Source organism: Bubalus bubalis, chromosome X, assembly GCF_019923935.1.
Source record: "Bubalus bubalis isolate 160015118507 breed Murrah chromosome X, NDDB_SH_1, whole genome shotgun sequence".
Classification (NCBI taxonomy): domain Eukaryota; kingdom Metazoa; phylum Chordata; class Mammalia; order Artiodactyla; family Bovidae; genus Bubalus; species Bubalus bubalis.
Window position 1 is genome coordinate 87735855 of NC_059181.1, and position 22359 is coordinate 87758213.

The 22359-nt window shown below is 38.7% G+C and overlaps 1 protein-coding gene across 2 annotated transcripts in view; it reads right to left on the reverse strand.

Annotated features, from left to right (window-relative positions):
• Positions 1 to 11492: 11492 nt before the first annotated feature.
• Positions 11493 to 22359, reverse strand: part of TBC1D8B (TBC1 domain family member 8B) — a 75328-nt gene continuing 64461 nt past the window's right edge. The window contains exons 16-21 of one of the 2 annotated variants that reach the window (XM_006052780.3): positions 22104 to 22344; positions 21299 to 21364; positions 19464 to 19547; positions 18358 to 18414; positions 16907 to 17004; positions 11493 to 14670 (exon numbers count right to left, since the gene is read on the reverse strand). In XM_006052780.3, coding sequence (XP_006052842.1) covers positions 14275 to 14670; positions 16907 to 17004; positions 18358 to 18414; positions 19464 to 19547; positions 21299 to 21364; positions 22104 to 22344 — 942 coding nt within the window. In that variant the 3' untranslated portion in view covers positions 11493 to 14274. Of the gene's footprint in view, positions 14671 to 16906; positions 17005 to 18357; positions 18415 to 19463; positions 19548 to 21298; positions 21365 to 22103; positions 22345 to 22359 lie in introns of those variants that run through there. The other variant, XR_003106617.2, reaches the window with a different exon arrangement.

The window sequence follows — 22359 nt, forward strand, 5'->3', positions numbered from 1 at the left end:
GGGACAGGATGCCATGATCTTAGTTTTCTGAATGTTGACTTTTAAGGCAGCTTTTTCACTCTCTTTCACCATCATCAAGAGGCTCTTCAGTTCCTCTTCACTTTCCACCATTAGGGTGGTGTCATCTACATATCCAAGGTTATTGATATTTCTCCTGGCAATCTTGATTCCAGCTTGAGCTTCATCCAGTCCAGCGTTTCACAAGATGTACAAACAGGCTGACAATATATAAACAGGCTGACAATATACGGCCTTGACATACTCCTTTCCCGATTTGGAACCGGTCTGTTCCATGTCCAGTTCTAACTGTTGCTTCTTGAGATGCATACATTTTCTCAGGAGGCAGGTAAGGTGATCTGGTATTCCTATCTCTTTAAGAATTTTCTAGCTTGTTGTGATCCATACAATCAAAGGCTTTAGCATAGTCCATGAAGCAGAAGTAGATGTTTTTCTGGAATTTCCTTGTGTTTTCTATGAACCAGCTGATGCTCTAAATTTGATCTCTGCTCCCTCTGCCTTTGCTAAATCCAGCTTTTACCTTTGGAAGTTATCAGTTCACGTACTGTTTAAACCTAGCTTGAAAAATTTTGAGCATTACCTTGCTAGCATGTGAAATGAGTGTAATTGTGCAGTAGTTTGAACATTCTTTGGCATGGCCCTTCTTTGGGATTGGAATGAAAACTGACCTTTTCCAGTCCCATGGCCACTGCTGAGTTTTCCAAATTTGCTGGCATATTGAGTGCAGCACTTTAACAGCATCATCCTTTAAAATCTGAAATAGCTTAGCTGGAATTCCACCACCTCCACTAGCTTTGTTTGAGGTCCAAAAGTGTTTCAGGAAAACAGGAAATTAGAATTGATTAGATAGCCTGATTGGATTTGAAAGTAGTGCTAATTCTATTAGTATTCAGAAAAGGAGATGCTAGTATTTCATGACACAAAATGCAAACCAATCAAATCACAACCAGTAGGCATCTACAATGAAGTGCCTCCTGAACGCAAGGCTTGGTGGTCTGGGTAGCTGCTACTACAGATTATTTAGACAGTAATGATGAACCCAAGAACTATGGAGTGGGATGACTTCTAACTGTGTTCTCAGTTCAGTCACTCAGTCATGTGTGACTCTTTGTGACCCCCATGGACTGCAGCATGCCAGGCTTCCCTGTCCATCCCCAACTCCTGGAGCTTATGTCAAACTCATGTCCATCGAGCTGGTGATGCCATCCAACCATCTCATCTCCCCTTCTTCTCCTGCCTTCAGTCTTTCTCAGCCTCAGGGTCTTTTCCAAGGAGTCAGTTCCTTGCATCAGGTGGCCAAAGTATTGGAGCTTCAGCTTCAGCATCAGTCCTTCCAATGAATATTCAGGACTGATTTCTTTTAGGATTGACTGGTTGGATTTCCTTACAATCCAAGGGACTCTCAAGAGTCTTCTCCAATACCACAATTCAAAAGCATCAATTCTCTGGTGCTCAGCTTTCTATATAGTCCAACTCTCACATCCATACATGACTACTGGAAAAACTATAGCTTTGACTAGATGGACTTTTGTTGGCAAAGTAATGTCTCTGCATTTTAATATGCTGTCTAGGTTGGTCATAACTTTTCTTTCAAGGAGCAAATGTCTTTTAATTTCATGGCTGCAGTCACCAACTGCAGTGATTTTGGAGCTCCAAAAAGTAAATTATCTCACTGTTTCCATTGTTTCCCCATCTATTTGCCATGAAGTCCTGGGACCAGATGCCATGATCTTTGTTTTTTGAATGTTGAGTTTCAACCCAGCTTTTTCATGTTCCTCTTTCACTTTCATCAAGAGGCTCTTCAGCTCTTCTTTGCTTTCTGCCATAAGGGTGGTGTCATCTGCATATCTGAGGTTATTGATATTTCTCCCAGCAATCCTGATTCCAGCTTGTGTTTCATCCAGCCTAGCATTTCACATGATGTACTCTGTATATAAGTTAAATAAGCAGGGTGACAATATACAGCCCTGATGTACTCCTTTCCTGATTTGGAGCCAGTCTATTGTTCCATGTCCGGTTCTAACTGCTGCTTCTTGACCTGCATACAGATTACTCAAGAGGCAGGTCAGGCGGTCTGGTATTCCCATCTCTTGAAGAATTTTCCACAGTTTGTTGTGATCCACACCATCAAAGGCTTTGGCATATTCAGTAAAGCAGAAGTAGATATTTTTCTGGAATTCTGTTGGTTTTTCTATGATCTGAGGGATGTTGGCAATTTGATCTCTGGTTCCTCTGCTTTTTCTAAATCCAGCTTGAACATCTGGAAGTTCATGGTTCACATACTGTTGAAGCCTCACTTGGAGAATTTTAAGTATTACTTTGCTAGCTTGTGAGATGAATGCAATTGTGCGGTAGGCAGATCCCATATGCCGAGGGACACTTAGGCCCATGTGCCATAACTATTGAGCCTGCACTCTGGAGCCCACAAGCCACAACCACTGAGCCCTCGTGCAGCAACTACTGAAGCCCGAGTGCCCCAAAGCCTGTGCTCAACCACAAGAGAAGCCACCACAATGAGACGCTCACACACCATAAGTAAAGAGTAGCCTCCTCCCTCCAAAACTAGAAAAAGCCTGTACACAGTAATGATGACCCAGCACAGCAAAAAATAATAATTAAAAAAAAAGAAAATGATAATCCTAAGATTTAAATTGCCAGCTCAAGAAACAGAGGATGGTAAGTTTCTATTATCTCTTGTTGATATAGATCACAGACCGATTGGAACCAGAAGGTTGTTGATGCTGAGTCCCACTTACTTCACCGCCTACCAATCAGCAGAATGTCCACAAGCTGATCATGCCCTTTTTGAACCATTATTAAAATAATTTCTCACTACCCTCTCCAGGTTGCAACACACAGTTTTGAGGGCATTAGCCCACTGTGGCCTCCTTCACCTGGCAAAGCAATAAATCTATTCTTTTCTACTTCACCCAAAACTCCACCTCTAAGAATTAATTCAGTGTCAGGGTACACAGGCCATATTCAGCTTCATATAGCTGAAAATTAGAGTCTTATTCCTATAGGTGTTTGAATTACAATATATAATGAACTCACAGCATTGTCATGTGTCACTTTGGGGAAAGTAAGGGCATTTGTTTGATTAGATGAGATCTCCTAGAATAGAAATGAGGATATTTGGGTGAATTCAGATGATTCTAAGTACCTCACCAATTAGACTTCTTTGTCCTAAAAGCCATCCCTAGTTGATGAACCTGGCCCTGCCTTGCTTCAGCATCCTCAAGTTACTTTCAAGGGAATGCCTATTTTCCTCATGTACCATTCCTACCACCTCTCATTGCTTCCAGACCTACAACTAGAGTTAGATCATAATATAGTCATGTATGGATGTGAGAGTTGGACTATAAAGAAATCTGAGTGCCGAAAAATTGATGCTTTTGAAGTGTGGTATTGGAGAAGACTCTTGAGAGTCCCTTGGACTGCAAGGAGATCCAACCAGTCCATCCTAAAGGAAATCAGTCCTGAATATTCATTGGAAGGACTGATGTTGAAGCTGAAACTCCAATACTTTGGCCACCTGATGCGAAGAACTGACTCACTGGAAAAGACCCTGATCCTGGGAAAGACTGAGGGCAGGAGGAGAAGGGGACGACAGAGGATGAGATGGTTGGATGGCAGATGGACATGAATTTGAGCGAGCTCCGGGAGCTGATGAGGGACAGGGAGGCCTGGTGTGCTGCAGTCCATGGGGTCGCAAAGAGTTGGACAGGACTAAGTGACTGAACTGAACTGACACTCTAAGAATACAAATATAAGTCTGAACTGGAAGGAGGAAATTGTGAAATTTTGCTAATTTATAACAGCAGAAATTTGGAGAATATGTGTGGGAATGTATTTTAAGGATAGATACTATGCCTTGGAGGAAGGAATGTAATTTTAATTGGGCCACTTATCAGAGATTCTGGATTCAATTACTAGCTTGCCCACTTGAAAGTGGTTCTATTTGCTTGGTTGACTGAAGTCAAGGCTGAAAATTAGCCCATATTAAATGAAGTTGATATGCCAGATATCCTTGGTATAATGTAAAGGAAGTTCTCCAAAGGCTTAAGGAAATCAAAACATCAGAATACATTTATGATACATGATCCACTCATCTACATCCTAACCATGTCCCCCAATAGGACCTAGGGGATGTTTTCTTCCACAAGACACTGAAAAATACATTGACAAGAGGAGCCTTATCACTCTTGGAACATGGTACAGTGGAAGTCTTCAGTAGGCCAGAGATAGGATTGAGAGATGCTGCAACTGAAGGTAACTTGCTAATTTCAATGAGAATAATGAGATCTTAGAATAGCAGAGAACAAGTGGCAGCACTTAATGACCAGAGATGGGGTGAGCATGGCTAACATGACAGGAACATAGCTAGAGAAGTAATCTGAATGTTCTGACCTGCAGAGAAGTTTGGTGATGGCTAATTATTCTTCAGATGGAAATAGATGAGCAACCAATTCCTACTTGATCTGCATAGTGGAAACAGTTCTACCTGGCGAATAAAGATCTAATTTGAGTTATTATGATGGAGATTCATGGCCTCTTGAAGCCAAATCCAGCCTTTGTACCCCAATACCGAATTAATTCTCAGAGACAGAGTTTTGGGTGATGTGGAAAAGAATAGCTTTATCTCTTTGCCAGGCAAAAGGGGCCACAGTGGGCTAATACCCTCAAACTGTGTGTCTTGAGTGGGTGGTGAGGAGTTTTATAGTAATGATTAAAAGAGGGCATAATGAGTTCATGGACATTCCTCTGACTGGTTGGTGAGGTAAGTGGGAAAGAACATCATCAACCTTCTGGTTTCAATTGGTCTGAGGTCTACGTGTGTGTGCAGCATACTGTTAACTTCTCCCACCTGGTGGGGGGTTTCAGTATCTGCAAAACAGCTCAAAGATAGTGCTAGTGTATCCTTTGAGGGGGAACCAGGACTCTGCCCCAAGGCTGCACTACTGTTTCTTTTGACTGTCTTGTCTCTGCATCCTTTTCCCTCCCCAATTAGCAAATGTTTGGACCTGCTCCTTGGATCTCAGGGAAGGTAATGGAGGCCGAATGAAGCCTATTTCCTGTAATCAAGAAATGGGGGACACAAAAAGACTTTTGTGCCCAGAAGCCCCACAGGGGCCTGCTTGGTTATCAATTTCACTTATTTGCAGACCTGAGTCAGTTCACACACCCAGAGGCCCTGGAAGGGAAAGCCAGGTCCCCCTTGAAGAAGAATACCATAAGCATGTATTGTGGATTTCTCCCTAGCTTTCCTCCTTCTTTCTAGCCAGAAGGGCCTTTGGTCATTTACCTGGGTAGCCATGCACTAGGAAATTGGAAATGTAACAGGGAAGAACTAATTCTGACTCCATGTTGGGTCTGTTTATTTGACTTTAACCTTTGCTTTTCATTGCTTTTGTTATTATAATCATACATAATGGCCTGCCTCAGGGAACCCTGCCCCTCTGCCTGAATGTTAAAGTGGCTTTGTTCAGCTCACAGGGAGACAATCTGACCCTGCCAACCTGTGAGTGGCTGAAGAAAAGATGAACACATCCCCTCCTATTTTGCAAGATAAATGGCCTTTTTACTTTATTTCCTCATCTTCTCTCCCTCTCTGTTCTATAAAAGAAACTAGTATCCAGACTCCAATAAGATGCTTTTTTTGGAGACACTACTCTGCCATCTTCTCAGTCTGCCAGCTTTCCAAATAAAGTCATTATTCCTTGCCTCAACACCTCATCTCCTGATTCATTGGCCTGTCGTGTCGCAAGCAGAGTGAGCCTGGACTCTGTAACAAAAACACACACTTTTCAGTGTTTTGAACACTGATTATGAATTCACATTCATCCAGGACCAATGTGGGGGTGGGGTAGGGGGAGAGTTTACAACACAATGGTCATTGATTGGTCAGAGTCAGGGCTTAGGGAGTCCAGAAATAAAATTTTATCCTAAATCCATCTACAATGGATCCAGTAGATCTGCAAATATATCATATGATTCTTAGTTTATGAATGAATATTTGAAGTAGTAATACTCAACAACTGGCAGACCTACCACATTTGCTCCCTGACCAGTGTAGTAAGGGCTATTTATAGTAGAAATGGCCAAGTAGAATTCACTGTATCTGTCAGTACTGCACCCCCAGGGAAATCACACAGCTGAGTGCCCACCAAATATCTGAAGGATGTATGTATGTATGGGAGGTGATTTCTATTACATCCTCATTTAATTTGCCTGTTTGGCTTGTGCAAAAGGCATGCAGGTCTTGGAGAATGGTGGTTGATAATCAAAATTTAATAATGTCAAACATGACTTTTTTAAAAGCTAGATAAATCATAAATAAGAAACTGCAGAACACTGGCAACACCAAGATCTTAAAAGCAGCCATAAAGAAAAGACATTACTCTCAAAGGAAGACAAGTAGAATTAGAGAATAGGAAATCTACTGCTTGGTGCTTTGGGGATGGGGGAAAAACTAGTTCTGATGACAGAAATGGATGCTGCAGTAAAATGTGAGATTAAGGATTAAATGCCCTTCTGCCAGTGAGTGTAAGCCTAGGAATGTAGCTACCAGGATAATTTGTTAGCCTGGCCTCAAGGGAGATGGTGCTACAGGGCTCCCAGGGTCACATGTATCAACCTTACCTTAGATAGCCAGTGAAACGGATTCTGGCTGGCAAAAGGAGAAAAAGACTTTATTGAACTGTTGGGCTCACAGATGTGTTAGGGAAATTGCTGACTGAAACCACGCACCCTGGCCAGGGACCACAGTAACCATCTGCATGAATTACTTTACAACAGGAGATCCTGGTAAGGAACATGGAACTAACAAGCCACCACCAACTGGAAGAATTCAGGAAAGCTCAAAAGGAGAGAGGAGATGCTAGTTCATAAGTCCTACCAACTTCCAAGAGTCCTTCTCCTTTGAATCCATCTTGGTTGAGCGATATGCCACCATCAAGGACCCTGAGACAGAATGGCCAGTGAAAACTCAGAAACTAACCCTATCACCATAAATTTGAGCCTGTGAGCCATGTAGTAGAGTTCTCCTGGGTTCCCTTACTCTGGTGCTCTTTTCCTGGGTGCTCCTTCTCAATAAAGTTTTTGCTTTGTCAGCATGTGTCTCCTTGGATAATTCATTTCCAAGGTCAGACAAGAGCCCATTCGTGGGCCCTGCAAGAGATGCACTAAGAAGCTCCTCTCCCTCAAAAAGGGGGATAAAGTCTATGCATCCATAAGCACTTGAAGTCCTACTTCAGAACCAGAGTGTTGATGTGAAGATGCCACTACCGCCACCAGAATGTCTTCTTTACTTTCTCTCCTGCTCTGCTATATAGATTGAGAAATTCAAGCAGAAGCATGTCATTAACCAATTCTTTGTCACATGGCTACAAGGGGCAGGGATTTGGGGACAGCAAACATCTGGTCTTTAATATGTTAGGGAAAACCCTGATGATAAGTGGTTATTAGGGGTGGGGAGAGAATGTGACTATGAAAAGACAGACTGCTTCAGGGAGTTTTGGAAGCGAAGGAATTTTAATTGTGTTCTGCATTCTAATTGCGGTGATGGTTACAGGAACACATACCTGTGTTAAAAATTCATATAAGTGGGACTTTCCTGATGGTACAGCGGATAGGAATCTGCCTGCCAATGCAGGGGACACAGGTTCAATCTCTGGTCCAGGAAGATCCCACATGCCACAGAGCAACCAAGCCCATCGTGTGCCATAGCTACTGAGCCCACGAGCCGCAACTACTGAATTCATGTGCTGCAACTACTGAACCTGTGCGCCTAGAGCCTGCCCTCCACAAAAAGAGAAGCCACCATAATGAGAAGCCTGTGCAGCACAACAAAGAGTAGCTGCTGCTCGCTGCAACTAGAGAAAAGCCCGTGTGGAGCAACAAAGACCCTGCACCACCAAAAAAAAGAATCATAGAGGTGTATATATAAAAAAAAAAAGCTAATTTATTGTATGATAATTAAAAAAAAAAAACACAACTATGGTTGCATTGTAGGAATGAGGACTACTGTACCTATCCATAGTTTCTGCCTTTCTTTTTTAGGTACATAATTATATACAGGAGGCAGTGATCAAGACCATCCCCAAGGAAAAGAAATGCAAAAAGGCAAAATGGTTGTCTGAGGAGGCCTTACAAATAGATGAGAAAAGTAGAGAAGTGAAAGGCAAAGGAGAAAAGGAAAGATATACCCATTTGAATGCAGAGTTCCAAACAATAGCAAGGAGAGATAAGAAAGCCTTCCTCAGTGATCAATGCAAAGAAATAGAGGAAAACAATAGAATGGGAAAGACTAGAGATCTCTTCAAGAAAATTAGAGATACCAAGGGAACATTTCATGCAAAGAGGGGGCTCAATAAAGGACAGAAATTGTATGGACCTAACAGAAGCAGAAGATATTAAGAAGAGGTGGCAAGAATACACAGAAGAACTACACAAAAAAGATCTTTATGACCCAGATAACCACGATGGTGTGATCACTCACCTAAGCCAGACATCCTGGAGTGCAGTCAGAGGGATTTAGGAAGCATCACTATAAACAAAGCTAGTGGAGGTGATGGAATTCCAGTTGAGCTATTTCAAATCCTAAAAGATAATGCCGTGAAAATGCTGCACTCAATGTCAGCAAATTTGGAAAACTCAGCAGTGGCCACAGGACTGGGAAAGGTCAGTTTTCATTCCAATCCCAAAGGCAATGCCAAAGAATGTTCAAACTACCGCACGATTGCACTCATCTCACACGCTAGCAAAGCTCAAAACTCTCCAAGCTAGGCTTCAACAGTCCAGGAACCGAGAACTTTCAGGTGTTCAAGCTGGAATTAGAAAAGGCAGAGGAACCAGATATCAAATTGCCAGCATCCACTGGATCATGGAAAAAGCAAGAGAGCTCCAGAAAAACATCTACTTCTGCTTACTGACTATGCCAAAGCCTTTGACAGTGTGGGTCACAACAAACTGTGGAAAATTCTGAAAGAGATGGAAACACCAGACCACCTGACCTGCCTCCTGAGAAATCTGTATGCAGGTCAAGAAGCAACAGTTAGACCCAGACATGGAACAACAGACTGGTTCCAAATCGGGAAAGGAGTACATCAAAGCTGTATATTGTCACCCTGATTATTTAACTTATATAGAGTACATCATGAGAAATGCTGCGCTGGATGAAGCACAAGCTGGAATCAGGATTGCCGGGAGAAATATCAATAACCTCAGATATGCAGATGACACCACCCTTATGGCAGAAAGCGAAGAACTAAAAAGCCTCCTGATGAAGGTGAAAGAGGAGAGTGAAAAAGCTGCCTTGAAACTCAACATTCAGAAAACTAAGATCATGGCATCCAGTCCCATCACTTCATGGCAAATAGAAGGGGGGAAGATGGAAACAGTGAGAGACTTTTTTTGGGGGGCTCCAAAATCACTGCAGATGGTGATTGTAGCCATGAAAGGCGCCTGCTCCTTGGAAAAAAAGCTGTGACCAACCCAGATAGCATATTAAAAAGCAGAGACATTACTTTTCTGACAAAGGTCTGTCTAGTCAAAGCTATGGTTTTTCCAGTAGTCATGTATGGATGTGAAAGTCGGACTATAAAGAATGCTGAGCACTGAAGAATTGATGCTTTTGAACTGTGGTGTTGGAGAAGACTCTTGAGAGTCCCTTGGACTGCAAGGAGATCCAACCAGTCAATCCAAAAGGAAATCAGTCCTGGGTGTTCATTGCAAGGACCGATGCTGAAGCCGAAACTCCAATACTTTGGCCACCTGATGTGAAGAACTGACACACTGGAAAAGACCCTGATGCTGGGAAAGACTGAAGGCAGGAGGAGGGGACAACAGAGGATGAGATGGCTGGATGGCATCACTGACTCAATGGACATGAGTCTGAGCAAGTTGCAGGAGTTGGTGATGGACAGGGAAGCCTGGTGAGCTGCAGTCCATGGGGTCGCAAAGAGTCTGATATGACTGAGCGACTGAACTGAACTGAATTATATACTTAAATTTCTTTCCCTACTTCTCTACTTTATATAAGGTGAGTTGATGGTAGTTAACTTTTTGTAGTTCACATGTAAGATGGGATGGAGATTGAATTAAGACTAAAAACTTGGATTTTCCCTTAGGAGAGAGGATTAGTGCGTTTTTTTGCTATGAGGATTTCTGTTGTGACAGAAGCATACCACTGATGCTATTAGCTCTTCTACAGAAGTATGAGAAGGGTATGGCTGTGTGGGAAAAGAGGTGGGTAATATAGATTCTTGTGGTGAACAGACTCCACAGTGCACTCCCTAGAACCTTTGCCTCCTGATGTTCATGTGTAATCTTCCGCCCTTTAAAGTGGACAGAACCTGTGACTTACCTTTAATTAACTAACAGAATATGGCAAAGGGGATATGTCACACTGTGAGATCATGTGACATTATATAAGACACTGTCTTGCTAGCAGACTTGCTTCAGAGACTCTCCTTGCTGGATTGATGAAGTAAGTGGCCATCTGAGTGAAGCCCACATGGCAAGGTCAGGAAGCCTGAAGAAGCAGTTTCTGGGAACTGAGTAAAGCCTCTAGGAGCTGGGGTGGCTTCCAGTCAACTGCCTGCGAGAAGCTGGGGCCTCCAGACCTATGACCGTATGGAAATAACTCCTGTCAACAGCCTGAGTTAGGCTGGAAGTGGATTCTTCCCCAGTTAAGCCTCTACAATAAGAACCACCTTGGAAAAAACCTTGGTTTTGCAGCTTGTCAGATCCTAAGCAGAGAACCCAGCTAAGCTGAGCCTGGAGTCCTGACTCATTGCAATGGTGAAATAATGTGTATTGAGATAATTTGTTACCCAGCAAGAGAAAGCAAACACAGTGCTCAGTGTCCATTCCAGCCTCTTAGTGTGCCTTTCTGTACTGCCGGGGCTAAGAAACTAAGGACATTTCCCAGATTCCCTCACAACCAGGACTCTGGACATTATAGGGCAGTCAGATACAAACGTGAGACAACTGGCAGAAGGGAGGTGGAGGCTACGCTTCTGCCGTTTCTGCTGGTAAACATGGTTGTGCAGCTGTCGGGTTGTCCTACTGCAATTTAGTCACTAGCTTGTGGGTGCTGAGAGGCAGGATGCTTGGCATCCATTTCACTGGTGTAAATAGTAGTAGGTGGAGTGTGGTTCTGGGGACAGGAGCCATACAGCTGGCTTTTCATCATGGAGTAGGAAGTGGCAGTTTCCTAATCGGAGAAGAATTAGCAACTCCCTTGGTGACCTGATGCTGTGGTATAGCTTTGGAAGTTGTTCTTGAATGCTCAATTTAGAGGCAGTCCTCCTGATAATTCTATAAGTGACTTAATGTCTGGTAATCTTTTCCTGCCTAAACTAATTAGAGTTAATTCTGTTCTCTGCAACTGAGCCTTAACTAATATAGGAGGGAAGTCCTCAAGTGATAGAGTTAAATATAAATACATCATAGTAAATAACAGTAAGATCTCTAAGTAAGCCATTTTCATATTTATTTAATAGATTTATAACATTTATTTTTATAAAGACAAGTAAAGCCCACCTTATAACACCTAATTTAATGTATAAGGTACAATGCACTGGTTCAGTGTGACACAACTACCTAAGAAAAACCCATTTGTTCAACAAGGTAGTGACTACAAAACTATGTGTTCAGTTTATTTCTCCTGCAGACTCAGAAAATAAATGTTTGTCTTTTTAACTTGCATTTATAATCTTTTTGCAACTCAAAAATCTCTTTAGGTACTCAACTTTAACTAATCTAGGCTAAAATACAATACTAAGTAATCTTCAATATTCTGATTTTAAAATCATATCAAATATCAATAACATATGCTCTTAAGAAAGTATCTTTTTATAAATACAACTGACAAAATATTGAACAATGTGCAACAGTGCATTTGAATATAAGCAGAGCCTTGTGTCTTATAGAGCTACTATAGTTTAACAATCATTGCTTAAAAGCAGATGTGTGATAGTTCACATACAAACTATTAACTGAACTCTAAAATTTGGACACATTTCAGGCAAATCATTTCTGAGAAAAGGCACAGATGTTTATTTAGCAATTATCTCTTTAAGTGGTAATTTCCTTGAAAAGACAAAGCTGACAAAATCATTTTAAAGACATTACTAGTAAGTGTTTGGTCAAGTCCAATTTACAAAAATTTTCAAGGGGTCAACTTGAAAATTCTTGAATCTCTCTGAAAATAACACATTTTGTGGTGATGAAACCCTCTGGGTTAAGCCTTGTTCACAGTGGATTCTTGCCAAAAGCTGATTATACCAATTCTTTTCCACAAAGGGAGACTTCTTGGGTCATTCTTAAAGGATGTCTGCCTTCTCATGGTTTCAAATCTGAAAAGTCAAAAGGCTTAAAACCAAAGTCTTTTGTGAAGAAACAAGTTGCAATGGATGCATTCTCCTCAGTTTTCCAAATCAATTGATTTATAAATTGCTTTTATCAGAAACAGCACAGAATATCAGACAGCTATGTTTTTTTCTCTTTAAAGTGCTAACAAAGCCCATTATCTCTAAATGAACTTTCACTGTAATGACTGAAATATAAGCAGCATAAAGTATACAGAAATTACACATTTAAATTAGATAAATTACAGCTTTTTAGATAGATGCCAAAATTCTATACATTATCTTAACAATCCTTATGCACAAGTACAGGCATACCTTGGATGTTGCAGGTTTGGTTCCAGATCACTGGGATAGAAGCAAATATTGCAATAAAGCAAATAACATGAATTTTTTGGTTTCCCAGGGCATACAAGAGTTATGTTTACACTATAGTGTAGTCTATTAAGTATACAATAATAGCATTATGTATAAAAAAGGAAAAAACTTTAATTAAAACTATTTTATCACTTAAAAATGCTAGCCATCATATGAGGCTTCAGTGAGTTGCATTAATAACATTAAAGATCACTCATCACGGATCACCATGACAAACATAATAATAATGAAAAAGTCCCAAATATTGTGAGAATCACTGAAATGTGACAGAGACACAGTGAGCAAATGCTGTTGGAAAAATGGCACTGATTAGACTTGCTCAATGCAGTGTTGCCACAAGCCTTCATTTTCAATAAACTGTAGTATCTGTGGGAATTTTCTGGTGGTCCAGTGGTTAGGACTCTGCACTTTTACTGCCAAGGGCCCGGGTTCAATCCCTGTAGGGAACTACCATCCTGTAAGCCTGGATCCCACAAGCCCACTAGTCACAAATCACGTGGTGGCCAAAAAAAAAAAAAAAAAAACCAAAAACTGTAGTATCTGTGGAGCACAATCAAGCAAAGTGCAATAAAACAAGGTATGCTTGTATACTTTATGAACTTGTCAGACTAATACAATAAATCAATCTATCTACTATAACTTAAAATATGACTGGTGAAAATCCAAAATCTAAAATTAGAACCAAACTACTCTGAGAAAAATACCACAAAGAGCAGTGCTTGGAATTTCAAGTAACTTCTCAGTCCAATGAGAGATGTGTACACAGTTAACTGTACATTTATTTACCCTTCTGAATTGGCTCATTTTAACCAGCTCAAATCCAAATCCAATATCATTTTTCCTCATATCAGCCCAGTATTTGAGTTTTTTATTTTTGTTAGTAACAGAGCTGGAAGTGTGTCATAGCTTCTGAACTGCTCAGGTTAGGGAGAAGGTAGAATTTACATAAAAAAAAAATCAACTACGTAATACTAGAAGACTGAATGAGATTAACTTTAAGAAGTTAATATTATTTCAGTTAGATAACTTGAAAATGAGGTTCCCATACGGTAATCTTCTAGATAATTAAGGCTACAGATCTAAGAGTTTGAGTTTCTAAAGCACAGTAATAGGACTGAGGCAATTTGGAAAGTAAGATTTATCATTATGGCATGTCAGCATCACTAATACTCAAACATAACACCACATTTTCAAAAATCATCACTAATTCATATGTAAATAGCAGCACAAACTAGTTATTTGCTTACTAAAAGTGATATGGTGGTGCCCTCTGGTGGTGACATTTAGCATACTCTCCCTGATACTGCATGTCTTGCGAAATATAAAAAGTATATTCGAATTATAGAATATCAAAATTAGATATTACCCCAAAGGAATAAATCATTGTGCTTACAATATCTTCTTTTTAACCTTCAAACACATTGGTAACAAGATAAATCCCTGATCCCTATTTCCAGGAATCAAGCTGATGGTTATAAGAATCTTGGTAAAATGCCTGTTAAGAGCTTTACTTCTTGGTTCTACAACTTAACTGAGAGGTTTTTGCATTTTCTAGTTTGGCTTTTAGATCTATGGATTTCTCAAAAAACTTCACCAATGCCGGTTCATTCAACAAAGAGGCAAGAATCTGTTCAAACGCAAATGACCACTGAGGTTCTTCCCTGGGCGAGAAGGGTTCTTTCTCCAAGGGTTTCTCTGCCTGCCCCTCACTGGGTACTCCAGAAACACAGACTGCACCAGACAGCCCTTTCATTGCCGATGGAGGGCTATGGAGTTTCCTTCCAACTTCTTCCATCCTGAGCAAAAGGCTGGTTACAACAGCAATGGCTTGATATAATGATTCTTCTTCAGGGTCCCCATGAAATAAGTTATATAGTGTCTTTGAAAACTGAATAAATTGTGACTAGAAGACACAAGTTAGAAATATCACATTATTAGACTTAGCAAATATATAAAGAGAACTTAGAAGTGAATAGTCTTCTATTTAGAATCTGCACCACATAACCCTCACCATAGAAGTTATAAGAACTGATGATAAATCCCCAAGTAAATTTTGGTTCTAGAAAAATGGGTATGAATTATGAAAGAAAATTCCACTTAAGTTTTCTCATCTGTTGCCTAATAACAGTAAATTATATATATATATATATATATATATATATATGTATATATGTATGTATATAGTGTGTAGCATTAGTCACTCAGTCATGTCTGACTCTTTGTGACCTCATGGACTATAGCCCGCCAGTCCGTGCGATTTTCCAGGCAAGAATACTGGAGTGGGTTGCCATTCCCTTCTCCAGGGGATCTTCCTGACTTTGGGATTGAACTCCAGTCTCCTGCACTGCAAGCAGATTCTTTACCATCTGAGCCACCAGGGAAGCCCCCCAAACAACATATATGTACATATTTTATACATACAATAATTCCTGGACAGTATCTGCCAGCACTCCTTCAATGTTAGGTGATACTTTTAATTAGGCAAAGTCCCATATTTGCCTACATACAAATAATTCATTCAATTAATCAATCTTAATGAACAGACTAGGATGACTTAAATTTAAGGAAGGATGTTTTGGAACCAATTCAGTAATACAAGGAGGTCATGTGGACATGTTTCTTTTTAAAGGCTAAGGAGGGGCCCTAGTAAAGAAATAAACTGGATTGTTTGCTAACTGTCTCTAGACAATCCACAGACATTCCTAGAAGATCCTTGCCAATATAAAAATTTTTTTCCAACACAAAAGTCCTATAAGTCAATCATCCTACTAGAAAAGTTTATCTGTAAATAAAAAGCAAATAAAAAAGATATACTTTGGGTGGGGGCTGCACTGTAAGGCATGCAGGATCTTAGTTCCCCAACAAGGGATCCAACCTATGCCCCCTGCAGTGGAAGCATGGATTCTTCACTACTGGACTGCCAGGGAAAGGGGAAGTAAAAGTAGCTCAGTCATGTCTGACTCTTTGTGACCCCATGGACTAAATAGTCCATAGAATTCTCCAGGCCAGAATACTGGAGTGGGTAGCCTTTCCCTTCTCCAAGGGATCTTCCCAACCCAGGATTGAACCCAGGTCTCTCGCATTGCAGGCAGAGTCTTTCCCAGTTAAGCCACAAGGGAAATCCAAGAATACTGGAGTGGGTAGCCTATCCCTTCTCCAGCGGATCTTCCCGACCTAGGAATTGAACCGGGTTTTCCTGCATTGCAGGCGGATTCTTTACCAACTGAGCTATCAGGGAAACCCCAGTACTGTCAGGAAGCCCCAGGACTGTCAGGGAAGTCCCCCTAAAAAGATACACTTTATAAAAATTTATTGTACCAAACTTTAAGCTTTATTTTTCTTTCTTTCTTAGTCTGTAACACTGTTTATTAAAATTTTAGTATTAATATATTGATTAATTTTAAGAAGTACTTATTACCTATTCCACTGAGAAAAATGAAGTTATTTCATATTTCTCATTTTGGTTAAGTTCTGAGAATCCTCAGTATCTGTACCAAAAGAATTTATTTAAAAAATATAAGAACATACAATGACTGAATAGTGTGCAAGCAAGAAATGGATTTATAATTGTGTCAATAGGGAATTCTGATGGTCCAGAGCTTAAGACTCTGTGCTTCCACAGCAGAGAGTGCGGGTTTGATCCCTGGTCCAGGAACTAAGATCCCACATGCTACATGACATGGCCAAAAACAAAAGTTGTGTTAACAGTAGTCGTTAGTACTATCTGAGCAGATTCAAGATGATTAGGAACCAGGGTATAACCTATTTTAGTTATTTCTTATTCCTACTACCTAGTATTGGGCATGTCATCTAGTAGTCACTAAAAAATGTCTACTGAATAAATGAACATTTCTAATAAAGATAGAAGTAGAAAACACTGAAATATATGTTATACACACATCTTTTCTATAGGTACAAATGTCACAGCAGAGGACTGTACTGAAACTCTAGATGCATTTAAGTGTTTAAAGTAGAAAATCATTTAAAATTTTACTCCCACTCTTCTATACTCATCTGAAACTTACAGAGATGATGCAGAGATTATTTTTGTAATAGCATGTTAGCTATTTTAGATTTGGAAACACCCACATTCATTTTAATAAAACACATAAGAAAACCAGAATTTATGAACTGAATACCTGATTCATTCTTGGTAAATCCTTAATGTTTTCTTCTTTTTTTACAAGTTCATCTTGCCATTGACTTAGATATGCTTGAATATTGACTTTTTCTTTTTCTAAATGAGGGGAATAAAATCATTTCATAATGAACAGCCCACTATATTTTCCCAAATCCTCAAAAGAACAATTATTATTGAAAGATATTTCATTGAGATATAAGATTCCACTTTTTTCTCCAGAAATTGATCTGACTATACCTTTTCTTTCACTTACTGGCTCTCAAAATATTCTCCATTTCCATTAAACTAAAATTTTTACTTTGAAAAGGTTGGGAACTAGAGAAGATGTAAGGTGAGGGGAAGAATGCCTTTTAGATTAAACAGTACACCCTGACTTGATGATGTAAAATTCATGTAGATGTTCTCATGTATACCACTAAGTTTAAAATAGCTTCTATATGATGTTCTTAATATGCAAATACCAAAGTGGTCTATGGTGACTCTTTCAAAAATTCAAAACAGTACTTATTCATTCATTCCTTTGAAGAGTTTAATCACAATGATGTTAATGTGACTTTATTAATAATTATTTAGATCTCTTGGAAAACTAGGATATACTGAACAACCTGGTGAAGTGGTCATATCTAAGCAGATCTTCAAAAATTATTTTTTAGCTGTTACTCAAAAACATAAAAAGAATGATGGACTTTTGTAGAACAATTTGACAGTCTCTATCAAAATACTAAATGTGCATATTCTTTGTGACCCAGCATCCTCATACCTCTATGAATTTATTCTATCTTAAAGAAATATGCCCCAAAGTATCATTAAAGGTAAGTATAAAAATGTTTGTTGGAGCATAGTTTGCAATATAATTAATTGGATATAACCTAAGTGTTCATCAATATTGAGCTAGTTACTGAAATAAATGACAATACAACCAAACTCTGTACCCCAATACTCAGTACATGTCAGATCCACATGTACTGACATGAAAAGATGTCCATGATATACTAAAAAATAGAAAAACAAGTTATAAAACAGTATTTATGAAGTGTTTCTTTTTTTAAAAATAGATGTCTATTTATATTTGTTTATATGCAGAAGCAGGTCTGGAAAGAATATAGGCCAAAATGTTTTCACATCTACTTCAGGGTGGGGGTGGGTGGGGATATGAGCATTTCTGTGCCATTTAAATTTCTTTTATATGAATTATCTATTACTTATACAATTAAAATAAATATTTTTAAAATAATAAATAAATATGGGTCATTTACTGTTACATTTTCTGTAACTTCTGAGACTGAAGTATCCAGAGAAGAATAAATTGTTAAACTTACACAAAGGAACTGAAAAAGCTCTAAGGACAAATCAAGAGATTTTAAAAGGAATCCATGCCTCCCCCTTGTGTAGTTAACCTTATTTACAAAAACAATAACTTAAACTAAATGATACTCCTAAATCATATACCTTTTTCTGGGCTGTTTCTTGCTGACTTTGCTTCCTTCTCCTTTGTAGGCTTGGAAACTAGAGGAGAAGAGGACAACTGCAATTTGTAAAATATTTAAAAAATACCTTTTGAAAGTAAAATAGTATTTTGATAGACTTATAAGCACACATTATTTTCTTCAACAAACCAATTATAGCTAATCTGACCTCCTATCATGAGAAGACAAAGTATTCAAGAACTTTAAAAAGAACACTGCGGGAAAATCCATATTAAAAAATCTTAGATAGAAGTATATGAATTAATTTATTTCTGGGTGGTATGTGATATTTCCTTCCTTGTGATTTTCTTCAAATTGAATAGTATTACTTCTTTTATTAGGAAAAAAATATACTGAGAGCCAAAAGACTGAGCTAAAAAAAAAAAGACTGAGCTACTAGTCCTAACTGTGGTAAAACCTCATTGAAAAATCTCACACGAGTCACTTCTCCCTTCTGGGCCTCAGTGCCCCCTGTATAATTTAGGGACTTGACTAGATGATTTGTAAGGTTGCTTCAAACCTAATGTTCAAACACCATCATACAGTAACCATACACAAGGTTACATAAGGACTTCTCTCTAAGATACTTCTATTTATGAAAAAGCAGCAAAAGACACAACAATAAGCCCATAATACTTCCAAATTTTGTCTCCAAGACAGACTCATCCCTATCTCCTACACCTACAGTGATTTATAATAAGTATGCACTGTTTGAATAATAGCTATGACCTTCTATCATCAAAGATTCTATTGTCTTCATTGCATTTTAACAAGGCATTTAAAAAGCCTGATACATTTTAGAAATTTCTGATACAAAAGTAGAAGCAAAATGCATTTTCTTTCAAATTCTCCAGTAAACAAGAAATTCCATAAATCAAAATCCAAAATGTAGTTTAGTTACTCAGTCAAATATTTATGGAATACTTACCATGCATTTAGGACTATGCTAAGTGCTATGGCAGCACAAAAGAAGTGTAAGGTATAATTAACTCAAATTTTACTAGTAGTAGCTGGGTAAAGAATGTTTAAACCAGAAAGATGTCTAAGTGATTAATCAGCAAAACAGATATATTCAAAACAGATATTTACCATGGAGTTGACTGAAGTACAGCAATTCTTCCTTGGAAAGTTCATCTCCCTTTGAAGGGTCTTTATACTGCACTTCAGTATAAGCTGCAAATAGATAACCCAGATCATATTTGTAACAATGAGAGACAGAAACAGGTCCTATAATGGATCAATTAAATCTGGGGACAGAGAATTAAACAGAGAGTCCCTGTAAAAGAAAGACATATGTGAAGAAGTATAGAAGTAGTACTACTCTGCTGCTGCTGCTGCTGAGTCGCTTCAGTCGTGTCCGACTCTGTGCGACCCCATAGACGGCCGCCCACCAGGCTCCCCATCCCTGGGATTCTCCAGGCAAGAACACTGGAGTGGGTTGCCATTTCCTTCTCCAAAGCATGAGAGTGAAAAGTGAAAGTGAAGTCGCTCAGTCGTGTCCGACTCCTAGCGACCCCATGGACTGCAGCCCACCAGGCTCCTCCATCCATGGGATTTTCCAGGCAAGAGTGCTGGAGTGGGGTACTACTCTACTGTATAGCAAATATTTTAACAAGAAGTATTTGATCACTTTGAATTCTATTTCTCCAAATTACTTGCTTTTTAACAGTTTTCCAAAAGCCATTACAAATTGAAATTTAAAAATATGACACTTGGGAATCTCTGAAAATGTGACCACAGTCATCTAAAAACATCATTAATAATAAGGAAAACATGAAACTGAGTGCTGTAACAGATATACAGTGTTTTTCCTATTTTTGATCCTTCTATGGAAAATCATATTCATTCCATTACAATATTAGACAATCTAATGACAAATTTGACTTGACAATGTAAAGTCCTTCACGGTTAAATTATTATTTGATTTGTCTTTGGTTTTTAACACTGTGTTTATGATTTGAGTTTGTGAAGGTTAAACATGACTTTTAGATTTTTGGTGTGGTAAAGAATGGTTCCCAACTATCCTGGGAAGACTTTAAAAGGGACCTCAGGTGTAGTTTTAGACAAATTATAAGGTGCTTTTTTTTTTTTTTTGGTGAATCACCCTATTTAAGCTAAAAGGTATTTTTGCAATGTTCCTTTAAAGTTTAAGACTAGATTCCCAATTATGGATCAGGCTGGCAAAGGCAGCCTCTTGAGCTCAGAGGGAAACACTTAAGTAGAACTGATGTGGTAACAGTAAGGCAGTATGGTAGAATAGAAAGAAGCCTGCATTTTGGAGTCAAACCTTAGTCTGAATTTCAGCTAAGCAATTTATTAGATATGTTGTCTTCAGCAAATTTAATCTTTCTCTTAGTTTCCATATCGTCAAAATTGGACAGATAATACCACCTTTCAAGGATATCATGAAAATTAAATAAAAGAATGCATATAAATGCCTGAACAGAACAAGTGCTCAATAAAGGGTAGTTTTTGTTTCCTCCTCCAAATGTTTAATATCCCCTGCTGCCCAGTCTCACTTTTCTGAATAATCTGTAGTATTTCACAAGTTTGGCGGTTTGTCTAAAGTTAAATTCTACTGTCTAATGACAACAACAATAAAAATTCAACATTATGCCAATATTCAAATGATAGACAGTTCTTACACATAAACTACTTATTAAATTGACTGACCACTAACAGGAAGGAAACCTATGAACCTATCTGTTACACAGAATCTCCTCTACAGATTTCAGTGTAACTATATATTAGCAAAAATATTGCTAACGTGATCCACAGGCCACAATTAAGCAACGACCTTATACCATATGGAAAATTATATTATTCGTTAAAATAGAACGTTATCTGTAATTATACTTGTTAAAAAGTATAATTGATGTATAGAATCAACTTCTATACATCACTAACAACTATTAAACTCTTACCTGGAGAAATATGCAGCTTAAAAAGCAGCTTAAGCTTCTCAGTAAAACTTCCATTGTACATTATGTCTGTTCAATAAAATTAAATTGCAAATAATCACAGCCAAAGAACATTCAATCAATTACAGCAACACAGATTAATTAAGACACAGATATGAGCTAGGATTCAGAAACCTTCTGTTACTTAAACTATCAGTTAACCAACATCCAGTAGGCCAGATTCTCTCCCTGAAGTATATAAGCAAAATAAAGGGATAAATAAAATGCTCTCTTACTGAACTCTCTCCCCAACCCCAATCTAAAATTTACTTTTTCTTTTGAATGCTTCATCAGAGGAGAGAACTCCTCTTCAAGGGGGAATCCCTAAGAAAGCACATTAGGGTGTCTGGAAAAGCAAAGGAACGATATAACTGGTGGACTATCTACAGGCACAAAATGTTTGTTGACTATTTCTTTACTACTTTTGTAGGCTATGTGATTGCATTTTTACTGAGGTAGAATATCCTCCTGAAGAATCCATATGCCTAAAGGTGGGGAAATCAGGACATTATCTTCCTTCATGTTAATCATTAAAACAACCACATCTAACAGCTTGTTTTTTTCTGGGAGGGTTGGGGCAAGATGAGATGAAATATTTAGATTTAGTAACAAACAAAGAAAATAGTCCAGTTATTGCTAAAGCTGGAGATAGTGTAAATCAGGCTGATAAAATCTGACTAAATTGGCAATGACAGGCAGTACTAAGTATTTCTAGGGGTACCTTTATTTTTCTGCTTTAAAAAAGAAAAGTTATTGGACATCATCCTACCAATTGCAGAGGAGAATTCTTTGAAGTTGATAAGGCAGTCGGAGTTTTCATCCAACAATCTGAATGTCCATAAAGCTAGGGAATCTCTATTTGCAGAATGAGCCCAGGGACTCAACAAGTGATACAACACTCTGAACTGCTGGCAGTCAATCTGATACTGCTCCAAATATGGCAGACTGGGATCATGGTGCTTCAATACTGGAGAACTCAAACACCAATAATAAGAAAAAAATAACTCTTTCTATTTAAAAAATGG